At 34.6% G+C, this 19,095-nt stretch overlaps 1 protein-coding gene across 3 annotated transcripts in view; it reads right to left on the reverse strand.

The window, feature by feature from the left end:
• Positions 1-19,095, reverse strand: part of POT1 (protection of telomeres 1) — a 111,541-nt gene that overhangs the window by 76,502 nt on the left and 15,944 nt on the right. For 2 of the 3 annotated variants that reach the window (XM_008071199.2, XM_008071202.2), the window contains exons 2-3: positions 5,246-5,354; positions 4,209-4,254 (exon numbers count right to left, since the gene is read on the reverse strand). In XM_008071199.2, coding sequence (XP_008069390.1) covers positions 4,209-4,217 — 9 coding nt within the window. In that variant the 5' untranslated portion in view covers positions 4,218-4,254; positions 5,246-5,354. Of the gene's footprint in view, positions 1-4,208; positions 4,255-5,245; positions 5,355-7,479; positions 7,509-19,095 lie in introns of those variants that run through there. The other variant, XM_008071201.1, reaches the window with a different exon arrangement.

The following is a 19,095-nucleotide window of genomic DNA, read 5'->3' on the forward strand; positions in this document are numbered from 1 at the left end:
TGATTTTTTGATTTACTGTAAGAGATGAGGTCTCACTGCCCCAGGCGGGTCTCGAACCTGCGGGCTCAGGCAATCCACTCACCTCAGCCTCCCAAAGGCGCAGGATTACAGGCTGAGCCACCGAGCCCGGCCTGTCCTAGTTTTTAAACATAACAAATGTCACTTTGAAATGTATGGTATAATTTCTCTCCCCCTTGCCAAATTGTTATAAAGATTTTTCTTAGCCCTAAATTTTTATTCATAATTTAGGTCAAGTTTTTATTCACAAATGATATAAAGAGTTTTAAAATGGTAATAAGAGAACAGAAAGATTCTATTCTGAAATAACTGTACATTTGTTTGGAAAGAAAAGGAAAGTGGCTTACAAGGTTGCATATTAAGATACTAAATCCTTAAAAGGCTTCAGCTGAGTGGTCCCATCATCTGCCCTTCCCCACCGCAACTGGAAATAAGATTACCTATCACTCCAAGAATTAAAAATTGTAAAACTCAAATTAAATGAATTAATCAGTTTTTCAAAGAAGATGATCCCTCAGGTCAAATACAATAAAAGCAGGATTCAGATATCTAACCAAACTTTAGCATAAAAGAAAGCTGCCAAGTGCAGTGGCTCAAACCTGTAATCCCAGAACTTTTGGAGGCCGAGGGGAGAGGATGACCTGAATTCAAGGGTTCTAGACCAGCCTGGGCAACCTGGTGAGACTTCACCTTTACAATAAACAAAAATATTAGCTGGGTGTGATAGCGTGTGTGCCTGTAGTTCCAGTTACTTGGAAGGCTGAGGCAGAAGGATTACCTGAGCCCTGCAGGTCGAGGCTGCAGTGGCCCTAAGTATGCCACTGCACTCCAGTCAGAGTGACAGAGTGAGACTCTAACTCAAAAAAAAAAGCTGTAGCTCATCAGTGATGAAAAAAGGATGGCAAAACAGAATAATGGAATTAAAAAAAAAATCATGGAACAAAAGCATATTGAACTGTAGACAAAAGATACGAACTCAGACAACAAAATAGCTGGACCAAATATTCTACCTCAACAAGTACCTCCCTAATGTAGAGATGAAATGGGAAATTCAGCACAATCAATGACACTAACCATCAATATCATCCAAGTCACTGTACTTGTTAATTCATGACCAACAAACAACTTCCAACTTTGGCTTTCCATGTAAATCAGCCAGCATATATTTGTGCAGCAGCTAAGTTATATTCCTCATTTTAAATTAATAAAGTGGCATTTTTGCTTCCTCGATATTCTAAGTTTGGTTAATGTACTCTTCAGTAAGCCCACACTTGAGAACATGGTAACCAAACTTACATAATGATTCACAATGAGCTCTACCAGAGTAGCCAATTTGTCTCCCCTCCTGACACAATAAAGTATGACATTCCATAAGAAAGGACTGTTAAAGTGGGTGTCCAAATTAGTTTGATCTAAAAAAACAAAAGCGTTTTGGGACATGGGGAGGGAGGTGTATATAGTGGGATTAGCTAAGAAGAATGGTAAGAAAAGGCTTTCTGAAGGTGGTAACAAACTTAAATATTGAAGGACAAGTAACAAAAGGAGAAGGAACAGCACATACAAGAGAAAGGACATAACATTATATATATAATCATGTATCTGAAAATAGTTTCACATGGTCGATGCAAAAGGTATGTGTCTAATATTGATGACAATAGGCATATAAGCCTTACAGCATCCTAAGAACTCCTAGACTAGTTACACTACCTAGTACATCTTATGGGAATGTTTACTGAGGCATTTTATTGCTTCCTAAATAATCTAGAACAGCATTATCCAATAGAGCCTTCTGTAATAATGGATGTGTCCAATATCAACACTGTGGTTATTAAGGAATTTAAATATGACCACTAAAAATCATGAACTGAATTTTTAGTAGCTACATATGGCTAGCTGCTACAATACTAGGTCTACATAGTACCTGACCTAAACATTCATAAGAAAGTGTGTTTATGATACACTAAAGGTAACTTGATAGTACTATCGAAAACCGTTCAGCAAGTATATCACTTGTCCCACATTACACAGAGATATAAAAAGTTTTGTTGTTGTTGTTGTTCTGATAGCTAAGAGGCAGCCCATATGAAACTGGCCAAGAAAATGTGTGCACTGGGTTAAATGAGATGCAATTTACAACATATGCAAGAAGTTAACTGGTGGACAAAAATCAAACACAGTAGACAATGAAACTCTGGGGGAAAAAGGCACCTAGCACCATAATTCAATTCAAACATTCTTTTATCCTTTCCTTCCTTCATTCAGTTATGGGCCATGTATTATACAGGTAGCTAAAACTAAAGATAGATAGATAGATAGATAGATAGATAGATAGATAAAGTAATTAATTAATAAAAATATATAAATAACGTATATATAAATAAATCAAAGCAGCTCCAGTAATAATGAAAACACAGACCATAAAAGGAGAGCAGTGTCTTAAACACAGTTGTCCTGAAAGTTGTAAAAATATTTAAAGAAGGAACCAAGTAAGAAAGTACAGAAGGTAGGTTTGAGATAAGCAACAGTGCTTTAAGAAAAGAAAACACAGTTGATATGTTTGAAAATTCAGAAAGAAGTCTGCATGGCTGCAGTGTACTGGTCACAGATAATAACAAGATTAGGCTGGATAAAATATAGGGATCACTTACGTTAGAGCTCTAGAACATGTAAGTAGGCCAGTGAAAACTTTTTAAATCCTGAAGATAAGCAGGGCTCGGTGGCTCAGCCTGTAATCCCAGCGCTTTGAGAGGCTGAGGTGAGTGGATTGCCTGAGCCTGTGGGTTCGAGACCCGGCTGGGCAACTTGGCGAGACCTCATCTCTACAATAAATCAAAAATTAGCCGGGTGTGGTAGCGAGCACCTGCAGTTTCAGCCACTTGGAAGGCTGAGGCGGAAGGATCACCAGAGCCCAGCAGGTCGAGGCTGCAGTGGCTGGAAGCGGCTACTGCACTCCAGTCTGGGTGACAGAGTGAGACTCCAACTCAAAAAATAAATAAATAAATAAATCCTGAAGATAGTACAAGATCACATGATTTCCCTAAGTCCTTGGAAAGAACAACCCTGCCATTGCTAGAAAACAAAATACTCTTATGTCCTAAATTCTAAAATCATCTCTGGTCCTCAGACAAACTTGACATTTAATAAAACATTTTCAAGAAAACAACAAAACTTTCTCAGAAAAACAATAAAAACCTCAACAGTAACTAGAATTTTTTTTTTTCAATTGTAAGATCCATGCTCAATTTGAAAATGTGTAAAATAAGCATCTGCGAGTCAGAAAAATAAGGTCAAATAAATACACGGTTGATTGATTTAACTTAGAATACCTGGGCTCTGTGAAAAATGATTTTTGTCAAACACAGAGGCTTTTTCATTTACTTCTACCTTATTTACATGTTCACAAATATATCAAATATTTAAAGTTGACAAATCTATAACAATTTTGAAAAATACTAATATCAGACCTAATTCATATTTTTAAAAGTAAATCAACCCTCTTATTGATTACAATTTTCCAAAAAAAATTTATTGATACTATGCAGAATTTAAAATATGTACTGTAGTCATTGTTAACTAGAAACAAAGTCCCTGAATTATGTCTATTCAAAACTACATAAACATTATATTAAACTTTATCAACATATTACCTTCTTTACAGTTTCACTCAACTACAAGCAGCCCACCCATAAAAGTGGGAATCTTCCTATTATTATGCTATAACACAAGTTTATAAAAGTAGAATAAAATGGTAAAAAAAAAAAAGGAGGGGGAAATGCCTCACAAGTATAAGAAAATTATTTAAAATTATATAATTTGTTCAACACATAATAATCTGTGTAAATACAAGCTGATAAAAAACAAGAAACAATTGCCTATGGCTTAAAATTAGCAATAATTTCAGTGTCATTATATAGTAAAAACTTTTTTATTTTGATTTTCTTGTATATGTGAAGCTCACGCAAAATAGTAGATACTCCAGACAATAATTTCAAGTATTAATTACTACATAAATATATAACTTCATTATAACATTATCAGTTATAAAAAACTAAAGATTATGTTTTTGTATTGTATTGATAGTTTCAAAATCAGATGATAAAGTATAGATGGATCATGTATATACATTTATTTGTGTGTGTGTGTGTGTGTGTAGGTGTACATATTCTAAATTAAACTGAATATCATCTTACCAAAGACATTGACTCTGTAGAAAAATCTCAGAGATTCAACATAAACCTGAAGAAGAAGAAGAAAAAGAAAGGGCTTATTTGTATGCAAACACCCCCCAATATGTTTACAGGCCTTTAGTTGTAATAAAAATACACGCTTAACTGTATAATATTCAAATTCACTACAATGGCATAAAGTTATGGCTTACAAATTAAGAGCGATGTGTAAAGTTGTCTAAGCTACAGAAATTAAAAAAATTTAAGATGTTAAGTCAAATGAAATGTACATTAAAACATTAAGTATTATTAGAGACTAAATTTGAAGTATACCAATACTCATTTCTCAGAATAGAATGTAAAATAATAAATTTCTATCAGTCTAACAGATTTTCAGTGGAAAATCAACGTTAATATCCAAAATTTTTCCTGCATAGAATCCTGTACTCCTTAAGAAAAAAAAAAAAAAAAAGAAATGCGATAGTGATCACTCTAACTGCAAATCTCACCCATCCCTAGCCTAATTCATTAATTTTAATAACAAACCGGGGTACCCCAAGCCTGTACAGTGCCTCTGTGCATGCTAGAAAAAAGTCAGGCAAATAATGACCTCCTGGCATATGGCTTGGCCCAACTTCCTTAACCAAAAGGGCAATTTTCAAGGATGCATGTGAGAAGGGGGAGGGGAGTGTTAAAAAATGAGAGGATGATCATCTCCACAAAGAATAAAATAGGAGGAAATCACTGTTACCTAAAAAAAGGTACTTTAATTTAAAGTAAAATTAAGTTGTGTATCTGAAGTGCCTGGTGGTATAAAGAATAGGATAAGGTCTAGAATGTCTGTGCAGTTTTGTAAGTTTCATTGATAAGTATCTCTATAAGGGGATCTTCCTTTTCTATCTAGAGTCATTCTTCTGTTTTTTTTAAACTTAAAATATTCAACTAAAATAGTTCAGTCAGAATAAATCGTTTACTTACAGGTTTATAGAAATACCACTTCAATCCACTGCTTCAGCTTATTATAACTGCTATATAATTAAAGGCTAAAATTACAAACTTACATAAACAGTAAATTTGAAGTCTTCAAATGCTTTCAAAAATACATAAGATTGAACATCTCTGCTTGTAGATGAAGCTGACAAAACAAATTCAGCCACTGCAACGGTGTCCCTATATAGGAAAAAAATGTCTTTTATCAGCTATCATCAAAATATCTTAATTTGGAATGTAGCTGACAAATTTTTATTCATAAATTTGTACTTACATTATTTTGAAAACAAGAATTACTTCTATAAAATGGAAACTGGTTAACCTAAACTTGTTTCATGCTTACTGAACATATAATTTAGACCAGTGGGTCCCAACATTTTTAGCATCCATGGGGGGGGAGGAATGGTTTCTGGATGAATCAAGCACATAACATTTATTGTGCATTTTATTTCTATTATTATTACATTGCAAAATATAATAATTATACAACTCACCATTAAAAAACAAACAAACAAACAAAAAGAGGCACAGAGGGAAGTAGTAAATAAAATAATGGGCAGGCCACCACTGAACTGACAGGAGGTGCAGCTCACTAGCTGCCCACCGCCTGTTGTGTGGACCAGTTCTTAACAGGCCATGGACTAGTCCTGCCCACAGCTGAGGACTTCTGATTTAGACCACCACTTTCTCCAAAAGGACCTTCAATAACTACAGACACACTACAGCCATAGATGACTATAATATCCACTTCGTGGACCACAAAAACACTAAAAATCACCCAAAATTTTTTACTTATTTAGTAAAGCTTAATATTAAGAATGGAATTTTAATAAAACTAAATCTCAAAGTTAAAAGACTAATTGATAATGGTATGTCAGTGCAAAAACTCCACATCATTACCAAAAAAATGTGCACATAAATCCATGATATAACACATAAATAAGAAATTCCCATTCATATACTATTAGAAACAGAGATATCTTCTTTCCACTTAGGTTTGTAACAGTGATGAGAAGCCACACTCCATTTATTCCTTCCTCTTTTTTTAAATTTCTTTTTTCCTGTTTTCCAAATCCTATAACAGAAACATCCAAAGAGTTCTGTAATGCTGCATCATATACTTTTCATTGTCTTACTCCCCTAATTTTAGCTCTCTAATCTCAAAATTCAAAAAATGCCTGAGTTTTAGGTCATCCTCCTTCAACAACTTTAAACTCTATCAAGTAGAAGTCTTCCTCAATACTACTTTCTGATTGGCATATACAAGGTCCTTGTGTCAATTCCCAGAATTCTCTATTCAGATTTATTAACTAGACTGAATACCCCAAAGACAGGGGTTGTATCTTATTCTTTGTATTTACAGTAAATGGCACAATTAGGCCCTTTATAAACAAATTGTCAGTAAACCAAAGAAAAAGTTTAATGTTGCCTTTTGTAAAACCTCTAGCCCTAACCAGTTATTTTAGTTCTGTAAATTTCTGTACTTTTTTCTTCACATAAGACTGAAAATGAAAACATAACTGTGTTTATGCCAAAAATGTCAAATAAGCCGCAACTCTTCATAGTTAAATGGGGGAAAACTTTCCTTCACACTGAAGAGTTTATACATCTCTATGATATTTTACAAAGTTGAAAGAAAGAATGATACATTGGTAATAGCAATGTAAAATGGCATAGCCATTCTGGAAAAGTTTGGCAGTTGTAAAAAAGTTAAACAGGCAATTGCCATACATCGCAGCAATTACACACCTGAGCACTTATCCCAGAGGTATGAAATTGTATGTTTACACAAAAAGTTTACAAGCAAATGTTTATAGCAGCTTTATTTGCAATAGCAAAATAGGCAAACAATCCAGATGCCCTTCAATGGGTGACAAACTGACACATCAAGAACATGGAGTATCACTGAACAATGAAAAGGAGAAAACTATCGATACATGCAATGAGCTGAAAGGATCTCTAGAGAATTATGCTGTGTGAACAAAAGCCAAAAGGTTCCATAATGCATGATTCCTATATAATATTCTTGAAATCAATCCATTTTTGTAACATTTTTGAAATACAGAAATGGAGAATGGATTAGTGGCTACCAGGGATTAAAGAGAGTATCACAGGAGGGAAGTGGTGTACCTTTACAAGGACATGAAGGATGTTGGGCTCGGTGGCTCAGCCTATAATCCCGCGTCTTTGGGAGGTTGAGGTAAGTGGATTGCCTGAGCCCGCGGGTTCGAGACCCGCCTGGGCAACTCGGCGAGACCTCATCTCCACAATAAATCAAAAATGAGCCGGGCGTGGTAGCACGCACCTGTAGTTCCAGCTACTTGGAAGGCTGAGGCGGAAGGATCCCCAGAGCCCAGCAGGTCGAGGCTGCGGTGGCCAGGAGCAGCCACTGCACTCCAGTCTGGGTGACAGAGTGAGACTCCAACTCAAAAAAAAAAAAAAAAAAAAGGACATGAAGGAAATTTGTGGTTATAGAAATGTTCTATACCTTAACTGTGTCAACATCAACCTCCTGGTTGTGATGTGTTATAGTCTTGCAATACAGTTGCAAGCATACTACAACTTTACTGAGCTTATTAATTACTAAATTAAACATTTATATGTCAAAAAGAATATAATAAACATGCGTCTGGGAAAAAACCACTTTTATAAATTGAAAAATACATCTTGCTTTCAAGTGACCTTAGACCAACACATTCTAAATCAGATGAACACAAGATAATGAAAATAATCAGTGGTAAAATAAGTAAAATCAAAAGGTAAATAACACAAATACACAACACAAGATGAATGTGTTAATTTGCTAAGTTTTAATAGATTTACAAATTTCAAGTTGTTACACTTACTGAGCAGAAAAAGGACACTGATATATAAAGCAACTGATAATCCAAAAAGAAAAACACTTATCTGACTTTAACAAGCATTAAATAATTTTTTTTATATTGACCTTACAAATCTTCTTAGGTTATCGTATTTTAAGATACTGATAAAGAGTGAGAGGTGTGGGGAGAAACCAGAGACCTGATGGCACTGATAGTGTAGTGATTGAAAGAACATGTTTCTTTAAAATAGAAAAATGTATTTCATGAGCATTTGCATCTACTGGATTGAGTATACCAACAACATAATGGAAGTAATCTATGTGAATAATGTTTGCATTAAAAAACCAACATCTTTAAATGGTCTACAAATCACTGTATCAGGAATGTCCAACCTTTTGCCTTCAAGTAAAGAGGAAATGTCTTGGGCTGCACATAAATTACATAATATAATTAGTGAACATATATAATAAGATTTCTCAAGGTACATGTCAGAAAAGTTTGTTTTAACATGATGTTTACAGATTTTCTGGGGCTGTATTACTAGCAGCCCTGGGCCGCAAGCAGTCCATGAGCTGCATGTTGGACACACCTGCACTATATGATCTGCTCTCCACACACCTTACAGTAAGTCACTCCAGTATTTTGCCTTCTCAAAAAAATTCAGCAAATGTTTGTACAACTAAATAAACAATCAATGATATGAATACTCACATATATATGTAGATAATATATCTTCATAAATCTTTAAGAAAATAAATTATACAACTACTATAAAACTTACTTAATAAATCTTAGTGTTTTAGAACTAAAAAGGACCTTAGAGATCATGTAGTAAAAACTTTCATTTTTAGATAAGAAAACAAGGGGCAGAGAGAATAGATGAATGGTCTAAGGTCACATTCAGCTAATTAGCTGCGGATCAAGACAAGAATGCAGATCTCCTGATGGGCACCACTCCATCTACCTTGTCTTTCAAAACTAAATCTTATAGAGATGGGAAAAAATGTATTAGAAATGTCCAAAATTTTGACAGTTTTGTGATAAAACTTTTTAAAAAAAACTTTCAGAATACTTTGGAAAGTCTTTCCTCATATTTTATATCCTAATTTAAAAAATGAAAGCTGAAAAAAATCCCTCATATGGAGCATTGCAATTACAGCATGTGTATTTCTGCAAAATGAATCATTAGTCTACCAAAGCAAGGATTAAAATCTTGTTAAAATAAATTGTAGTGTTTTAACACTATTGCTGTATTCAAAAACAATGTTAGTCTTAAGGGAACAAGCAAGTGGCAAAGAAAAACAGTCTAAGAATCAAATTAGAAAAATTCCACTCCTTTAAGCAAGATGTTTTTATCTTTGGGTTGCAACAATCTTTAACCTTGATTCTACAACCTTTAAAACAAATAGACATAATAGACCCTAAAGTGATCAGCATTCACGAATTTTAAATTCAGAAAGAATTTAAAGTAAATGTGACCTGAGTCTTTTCACCATTATCTTTTAAAAGGGAGAAAACCCTGACATACCATTATTAACATCCTCTGTTATCTGACAAGTACTAATTAGCTAGTATATTTCTACTGTATTTTTTAAAATACCTATTTAAAATTTATTTCAATAACAGAAAACACTCTTCATATGTCAGGTAAAATACTAAACATAATATATTGTGCACATTCTGTAGATGTACATGTCTTGCTAATTCTTATTGCAATCCTTTTATAGTTTCTCAAATAAACATTTAATAAATAAAAGAATCTTAAATAAAAATGAAAATATACTTTAAATATAAGCAAACATATCCCTAACATTCAATAGCATGTATTTCTTTTTAAGACCCTTATTTAAGTATCCAAGATATACTAGGTGAAAATAAAGCAACCTGTAAAACATGGATAGTATGAAGTCATTTGGTGACTAATACACACATATAGGCTTACACACACACACACACACACACACACACACACACACACACACACACTCGAGTGTACACATGTATACACACATATAAAAGTTGGGGGGATTTTTAAAAGAAGCATAGTTGTGATTTTATCTGAGGAATAGAACTAGGAGATGCCAGTGGGTTCAGAGAGGATGAGGGGTACATTTCAAGTTACATCTTTCCATACTGTTTGCCTGTTTTCAAAACCGTGACTACACAAGAACAACAAAATCTTCTAAGACAAATGCAAGATTGGGGGAAGGAGAAGGTGTGGAGATACTGTCTCTACTAAATGAAAGTCCCTTAACAAACCTTAGCCTTGGAGTCGTTATCCTCATAATAAAAGTATTAATGACCATCATCACAGAAGGTTAATAAAGACTTCAATGAAAAGCATATATGAAAGCACTTTGCAATCAGTTATATCTCATACAGATATAACATAATATTCTAACTTTTTTTATTCTGGAAAAAAAACTGATTAAATGTTTAAAGCTGGCTAAACAACGCGTGAATAAAACAATGTTTTCTACTACCTATTTTTTAAGCACACACTATCTAATAGCCTTTTAAACATAGCCTTTATCATTTGCTATTGAACTATGTAATATAAACAATAGAAAAAAGAATGGAACAGTTCTTTAGAATCTCTTTAACTCACTAGAAATTAGAATGTACATCTTTTTACATCATTATGCTTCAAATATCCAAACACATTAGCTACAAACTTTTAAGTTATGAATCCCAACAAAATATAAACACATAGCCGGGCTCGGTGGCTCAGCCTGTAATCCCGCGCCTTTGGGAGGCTGAGGTGGATTGCCTGAGCCCGCGGGTTCGAGACCCGCCTGGACAGCGAGACCTCATCTCTACAATAAATCAAAAAAATCAGCCAGGCGTGGTAGCGCATACTTGTTATGCCGGCTACTCGGAAGGCTGAGGCGGAAGGATCGCCAGAGCCCAGCAGGTCGAGGCTGCGGTGGCCAGGAGCGGCCACTGCACTCCAGTGTGGGAGACAGAGTGAGACTCCAGCTCAAAAAAAAAAAATATATAAACACATACACCCAGGTACACACAAATATGCAAAGACATACCCTAAGATTAATGAGGAAGGAAGTATAACAGATTTATGCACTCATAAAATAAACTTTAAAATACAGTTGTACAAATATAATACCTACACACTTCTCTCATACCAATTCTAGCTAGAACATTTCCCAACAATATTCTTTTGTATTGTTTTAAAAACAAATGTTTCAAAAATTCCTTAGAGAACATGATCAAATTTTTGTATTCATATTAGCACTTGACATTTATGAATATAAAATTGTCTTACAAGTAACATATTTATCCATGCAATTATATAAAATATTCTAAAAACAAGGCAATATTTTTGTGAGATACCCATTTCTAATATCAAGTAATTATTATTTCTGTGCAATGTGATCCTCAGAGATAATTACTTCTGAAGCTGAATATTAATTCAACTACATATCATGTGCAAATCATATGGAATTTTGACCTTAAACTTTTTTTATGACTGTGGGTTCATGGATCTCTCTGAGAATGAGTTAAAAGTTATAGAAGAACTCTTCAGAAAAAAATTATACACAGACACACATACACATACACACACACACACACACACACACACACACAAACACACACATTTACATGTACTTTTCCAAGAACCTCTCATGCCCAACTATAACACTGTAACACTGCTGGAGCTCACTGGAGATTTCTGCACCCTAAGATACTCATCTTCACCTCAGGACTGCTGGTTCTTTCACAAAACAAACATGCTTTATTTTATAGGTAGTTAACTGTTTAAGGAGAATGCTAGAGCCTTTTCTTGATCATTCATTAAAATGGACTTTTCTCCCCAAAGACAGTTCAAAGTCTTACTTTTTATTTATTTTGTATTTATTTTTCATTTTCTAGAGACAGGGCTTAGCTCTGCTACCCAGGTTAGAGTGCAGTGGTACATCACAGATCACTATAACCTCAAACTAGGCACCATGCCCAGTTAATTTTTAATTTTTTAGTAGAGACAAAGTATGACTATGTTCACTAGGCTGGTCTCAAACTCCTAGACTTAAGTGATTTTTCCTCTTCGGCCTCCCAAAGTGATGGGATTACCGGCATGAACCACTGTGCCAAAGTCTTAGTCATTAAAAAATATATGAAGAGAAGAAAGGAAAGGCAACTTTGACAATCTTAGGAAATTTAAAGGATGCAGACTATAATTTCTTGGCCTAGGTCCTTGAAATCTCTAAAAAATGAAGGCGTATACATTCTTACAATAAAGAGTTCATCTGAAATAAGAACACAAAACTGCATTTCATGTATATTTCATATATTCCATAATCCATGAAAACTAAATATTACTAATATTTGTCACAAAATGTCACAAAAATGGCTCATGACTACCTAGCAGACTGAGGAACTGGAAAGTCGTTTAATTAACATTTGTGACCGTGATTTGAACGTTTGTCCCCTCCAAAACTCAGGCTGAAACTTATTGTTACTATAACAGTATTAAGAGGTGAGACCTTTAAGATGTGATCAGATCATGAAGGGATTAGTACTATCAAAAACGGTGAGTTTCTTTGTACTTTCACCTTCCACCATGTGACAACAAAGTATTCAAAGTATGTTCTTGGAATCAGAATCTCCAAACCTGCCTGTGCCTTCATATTGGACAGCTCAGCTGTAAGGCAATAAATTTCTGTTCATTGTAAATTACACAGTCTGCGGTATTCCATTACAGCAGTACAGAATAGACTAAGATATCTGTATTTTGGCTTCTGGGGGAGGAAGAGGAAAGAGGGGGAATCAGAGAAAACACATTATAGCTTAGTATTCACATGCCAGTTGGTCATTAAATTGATGATTTTCACTTTCCCTTATCTCAACAAAGCACTATAATAATGTTTTCTAGTTCAAAGGAGAAATTTATGCTAGCTTCCTAAATAAGTGAATCGTTTCCTGTTAAACACCTATGTATATTTTAACCTTCACTCATATTCTCTCTCCCTCTCCTTCTCTCTCAAACTCACATTTCTGTGGAATATATTCCTAAAACAAATGGCATGATTTCAAGTCATCTTAAACACTGAAATGTTAATGATGTAGAACTGTCATCTCAAATATTTTACTCTAAGCTGAAAAAATCACGCTTTCAAGGAAATGAATAATAGTAAGCCTTTGCTACAGCCACCCACTGCCAAAAGTGCCTCATCAAAATAGACAGCTGAACATATACTAGTTTAGAGCTATGAATTCTGATCCTAAATGCCTTCAAGAAGGCATGATTGTACATATCCATGCATGTTTTCTATTTACTAGTCTCTTTCCCTGATAAGACTGTCAGAGACTTCTTTTTTAGTATATTTATCTCTAGAACTTCTGTGACAAACCAACTAGATTAAAACAAGATCTCAATCAATATTTTTAAAATTCCATCAAAAGTTACTGTACTGATCATTCTGAGAAAAGCAATCTGATGAACTAAACTATGAGTTTTAGAACATGAACTATATGTCAGCTGCCTTACTTCTTCAAATTCCATAGTAAGATGTTAAGTATCCCACTGATTTAATAAACAGCTTTGTACAGAGAATATTATCACTATACTGATTTTTCCTTTTATTTGCTCAAAGTAGAAACTAAAAAAAAATTAACTGATTTACTAGCTCTTCACAGAAGCTTTATCAAAAAAGATAAAATTTGAGTTTGACAATATACTTACAGAATTCTTGTACAAGGAAAAAAAGTAGATGTTCTAACAGCTTCCTTGAAATGGACATGATGATTTATTCTAGACTCCACAGATTTTTCAAAGAATGCACTATGTCCCGAGTCCACCAAATTTTTATGAATCATCAAAATGTCTACAACTATAGTATGTAATAACTATTCAGAAACCTCAGCTAATCCATCACCCTCACTTTGTATTTCATTACATTTGGATTGGGAGACATTCAGTGTTATTCAAAGTTCAATAATTAACTGAGAAAAAGCAAGGCCAGAAGCCAAACTCCTGATCTAAGGTTCAGATGTCTGTCTTCTACCCACTATTCCTCATTAGTGTTGTATCTAATTATAATAATAGTAATAACAATAACTGTTGCTATGTACTGAGTTCCTAGTATGTGCTAGTGGTAGGTATATTTTGTCTGTAATCCAGTTAACAATACAGAAGGGTAGGTATCATTACCCCCATCTTAAAGACTGGGGTGGGGGGAACTGAATGGAGTTAAGGGTTTTGCCCCAGGTCACACCAGCTAGGATATAGTCACCCTTACCCCCATGCTGTGTCTGAAATATACATTCACTTCATACTTCGGAGCCTTTGTACTTGCTAAATCCCATCTAACACTCTTACTTCAAATATCTGAAGGACCACTTCATCACATCTTTCAAATCTGTAAAAATGTCACTTTATCAAGAGTCTTTCCTCCACCAAGTAAAAACGTACCTTCCTTCTGCTTCTCACACCCAAACTTTATCTCTTTTCTACTGTTTTATGTTCTCCAAAGCACCAGTTGTCACTAGGAAAAGTATCTGTTTACTGATTTCTGTTTATTGTCCTTTTCCATTAGAAGGTATTTCTTTTAAGGATAACTTTGAATCACCAGTACCTAAGAACGGGGCCTGGCTCCTAACAAGTGTTCACTGTATTGTTGAATAAATGTGTGAATGAATAAAGGAATACAAATTAATTCTCTCACATTTTCCTCTAAAAAGATATATTCAGGAATAATGATTAAAATACAAAAAAAAAACAAAACCCAAAACATGCAGGGTATACTGCAGAGGCTCCAGTTCCTACAAAGCCAACAGAAGGCCACAGCCTCAGAGCATCACACACCAATCAGAAAGTCAGGGACAAGATTTCCCCTACCCCACAGGGCATCAAGGGAGGGGAGCTGCAGTGCCTCTTCACATTAAGGTTCCTAGGCAGGAATAACAGATCTTGTAGGGTTCCAAACAACAGCAACTCACCATTCCCTAAAGAATTATCTTAACATTTTAACAACCCAAAAGGCCATATGTTTCTGTACACTGGTTGAAAATTAGTAGAAGACATACTGCTCCTTCTTAGCACTGTTAGAATTATTTAGGTAATTCACTTCACTGGACAAATTCTACAACCCATTCACCACTTACCTGACTCTATATTGACTTCTAGAATCTTACAACAACAACAAAATTTAAGTGAGATGATGTTCAAGCTCACAGTAAGAAAATTTAGGAACCACAAATATTCTGACCCTAGAAAACTGAAGGTTCCAAATATTACCATGTATCACCACACAATCCACATGTTTCTGTGCTCATTTGATTACAATAGCAGTAACAAGTTTACTGTGATTAAAGCTGGATTTTTTGGGCAACCATTCCAGGACAACTTCCATAATTTGCTAGGTCAGCAATCTGCCACAATGTTTCTCTAAACAACTGAAGATATAGAATTTAAATGCTTACACACACACACACACACACACACACACACACACACACACACACACACTCATAACTTAATGGAGAAAAATTTCAGAATATACTGGTAGGGCATTTCATTCCAAAAGTTGCAGAGTTTAATTTCCTAAAGGCAATATATTTCACATTGTCAAATAAACATTAGACACATGCTATACTATATTAATACAATTTATAAGGAACACATACTACCCAAGAACTGTCTTTTTTTTATTCCAATATTTACCTAATGGAGAAAAAAGTAGGGCAAATTTATGTTCAGCATTAAAAAAAATTCAAATGTAAAACTTAGGGAGATGTTCTTACAGTCTTACATGATAAATGTCTCAGAAACAGAAAACTACCTCCCCAACCAATGCACAAATACACATATAGAACTCATAGATTCTATACCAGTTCCAACAGCGGTTTAGTTTTAGTCTTTAAACATTCAGAATTTATCTTGAATTACTGTAAAGCCTCCACACTGATTTCCTCACCTCAGTTTCACCCAATAGAAGAAAACAAATTGAAAATTAATTTATGAGATAAACAGAAAAAAATGGAACACTCACTTAATATTTGACTATATAAAGGAAATAATATTAAATTATTTTGATGCAATAATGGAATATTTTGATGCAATAATGGAATTGTGTGTCTGCATGTGTGTGTACAAAGAGAAAGACATACACGTGTATACATACATGAAAATATTAATATTTCACATTAAGAAACTGATGGCAATATTTAGGCAGTATAATGGTATTGTGGTATGTATTCATTTATGAACAGTTATGTGCCCTATAATGACATTTTGGATAATGAAGAATCCCGTACATGATGATGGTCCCATAAGATTATAATACCGTGTTTTTACTGAACATTTTCTAGGGTTAGATGCAAGATACACAAATAATTACTACTGTCTTACAACTGTCTACAGCACACAGTATGGTAACATGTTGTACAGGTTTGCAGCCTAGGAGGAATAGCCTCTATCACATAGCCTAGGTGTGTAGTAGGCTATACCATCCAGGTATAAGCACAAAGTATACTCTATGATGTTTGTACAATGACAAAATTGGCTAAGAACGCACTGCTCAGAACATAACCTTGTTAAGCAACTAATGCATGAGTTTATATACATGTACACATTTATGTCTAATTTTAGTAGTCATTTTACATACCAAGATTTTTTGGTTTAAATTATATAATTCCTGAGATCTGCCTCAAAATAATCTGTGGTAGTAAAATTAGGAAGTGACAAAATATGAAGTAATATAGTCTATAATTGTTGAAGTTATGTGATGGCTATAGGGGACCATCATAATATAATCTCACCACCTGTAATGCTTGAAATTTTCCATAATAAAACATTTAAACTCTAATAAGTAAAAAAAAAAAATTCCACTAAAAAACAAAGGTTTGATGCTTTTCCCAAATCCTCCAGGCAGATTCCCAGTTTATTGAGGCTGCAATATAGCTACTACAGTTACCACCATTAAATGATTTCCCATTAGAGATGCATGGTCCCTAAGACCAAGCACTGTGACTTACTCATTTTGGTTTCTCCAGAGTCTAGCACAGTGTAGCAAAATATCAGTCCTTAGTAAATGTTTACTGAACCTAAATGAATGTAAATGAAAAAGAGACAGGCAGCATTATTCACAATAGCAAGAACATGGAACCGACTGTACTGTCCATAGAAAGAGGACTGATTAAAAAAAAAAAAAACATGTGGTACATACACACGATGGAATATTATGCAGCCATAAAGAAGGACAACATTATAAACTTCACGGCAACTTGGATGGACTGAGAGTCTATAATACTGAGTGATCAATCACAGAAACAAAGAACCAAGTACCACACGTTCTCACTCATAAGTGGGCCTTGAACAACTATCGTAATAATATAAGAAAGAGATTGGCAGTAGTGGGAAACTTCCAAGAGAGGGCAGGGCAGGATTGGCAGTAGTGGGAAAATGCCAGGGGAGGGCGAGGGCACATCTCATTAACAAGGGTACCTGCACAATAAACATTTGTATACCTAACCCTGAATTGTACCCCACATATTTAAAATAAAAAAAGAAAAAAAGTATAATTTCATTTGAATGTGTAAAGCTTTGCAGAAAATAGGGGTTGTTTCCATGTCATTTATACTTTAGTCACAATTCTACTCAAAAAGCATTGAAACCATATATCTAATAGTCTTGCAACACTGTCTTAGAAAATATTCTAACTCTAAAACTATTTATTTAGAGGTTCACTGTTTACTCAACAATATACTTAATTGCTGCATGCAATGATATCAGTATCTACCAAATCTGGTTTTACAAATATCTAAGTGATTGCCAATTAACATCAAAGATGTCATATGATTTTTTTTTTCTTTTGAGTTGGAGTCTCACTCTGTCACCCAGGCAGGAGTGCAGTGACACTCACGGCCCCCACAGCCTTGACCTGTTGGACTTCAGGTGATCCTTCTGCCCCAGAATTCCAAGTAGCTGGAACTATAGATGCGTGCCACCGTGTCTGGCTAATTTTTTTATTTATTGTATAGACAAAGTCTTGCCAAGTTGCCCAGGCTAGTCTCAAACACTAGAGCTAACCAATCCTCTCACATCTGCCTTCCAAAGTGCTGGGATTACAGGCATGAGCCACCGCGTCCAGCAAAGATGCCAAATGATTCTCAAAGAAAATTAATTGTAAATAGTTTTTTATACTGTAGAAAAAGATCAGTTCTTTTATATACCACACAGAGTGATCTCTGGAGATCACTCTCTGTTCAATACAATGTCAACTAGCTACCCATGATTATTTAACTTATTTAAACCCATATAAAATGTAAACTTCAGCTCCTCGGCCCTACTAGCCACATTCCAAGTGTACTCAGCCATAAATGACTAGTGGTTACCATATTGACAGTGCAGATACAGAACACTTCTATTCTTGCAAATAATCCCACTGGATGATGCTACTAAAGAGGACTCAGAGTATTTTTGGATGACTTGTCTGTACTGTCTAAATTCTGCATAGCAGATGTGTATTCTCTTACTTAGGCAAAATATAAATAATATACAACTTGTTATTTTAAGCCATTTTTAAGTGTACAATTGGTGGCATTACTTACAATCACAAAGTTGTACAACTATCACCTCTATCTATTTCCAAAACTTTTTTATAACCTCAAACAGAAACACTGCAACTGTTAAGCAATAACTTCCCATTCTCCCCTTTCTCCAGCTTCTGGTAATTTCTCATTTGTTTTCTGGCTCTCTGAATTTGTTTTTTCTACATATTCATATTAGTGGAACCAAGCAATAATTGCCATTTCGTGTCTGCCCTATTTCATTTTGCATGTTTTCAAAGTTCATCCATATTGTGGTCATTTTTCAGAATTTAATTCCTTTTTATGGCTGAATAACATTCCAGTGCAAGTATATACCACATTTTGTTTATTAATTCATCTGGAACCAAAAAAGGCCAGAAGAGGCAAAGCAATCCTAAGCAAAAAGAACAAAGCTGGAGTTATCACATTACCTGACTTCAAATTATACTACAAGCCTGTAGTAATCAAAATAGCATGATATGGGTACAAGAGCAGACCCATGGACCAGTGGAACAGAATAGAGAATCCAGAAATACATTTAAATGCCTATA

The sequence above is a fragment of the Carlito syrichta genome, unplaced genomic scaffold (assembly GCF_000164805.1).
Source record: "Carlito syrichta isolate Samal-C Ts95f unplaced genomic scaffold, Tarsius_syrichta-2.0.1 Scaffold314163, whole genome shotgun sequence".
NCBI classification, from domain to species: Eukaryota; Metazoa; Chordata; class Mammalia; order Primates; family Tarsiidae; genus Carlito; species Carlito syrichta.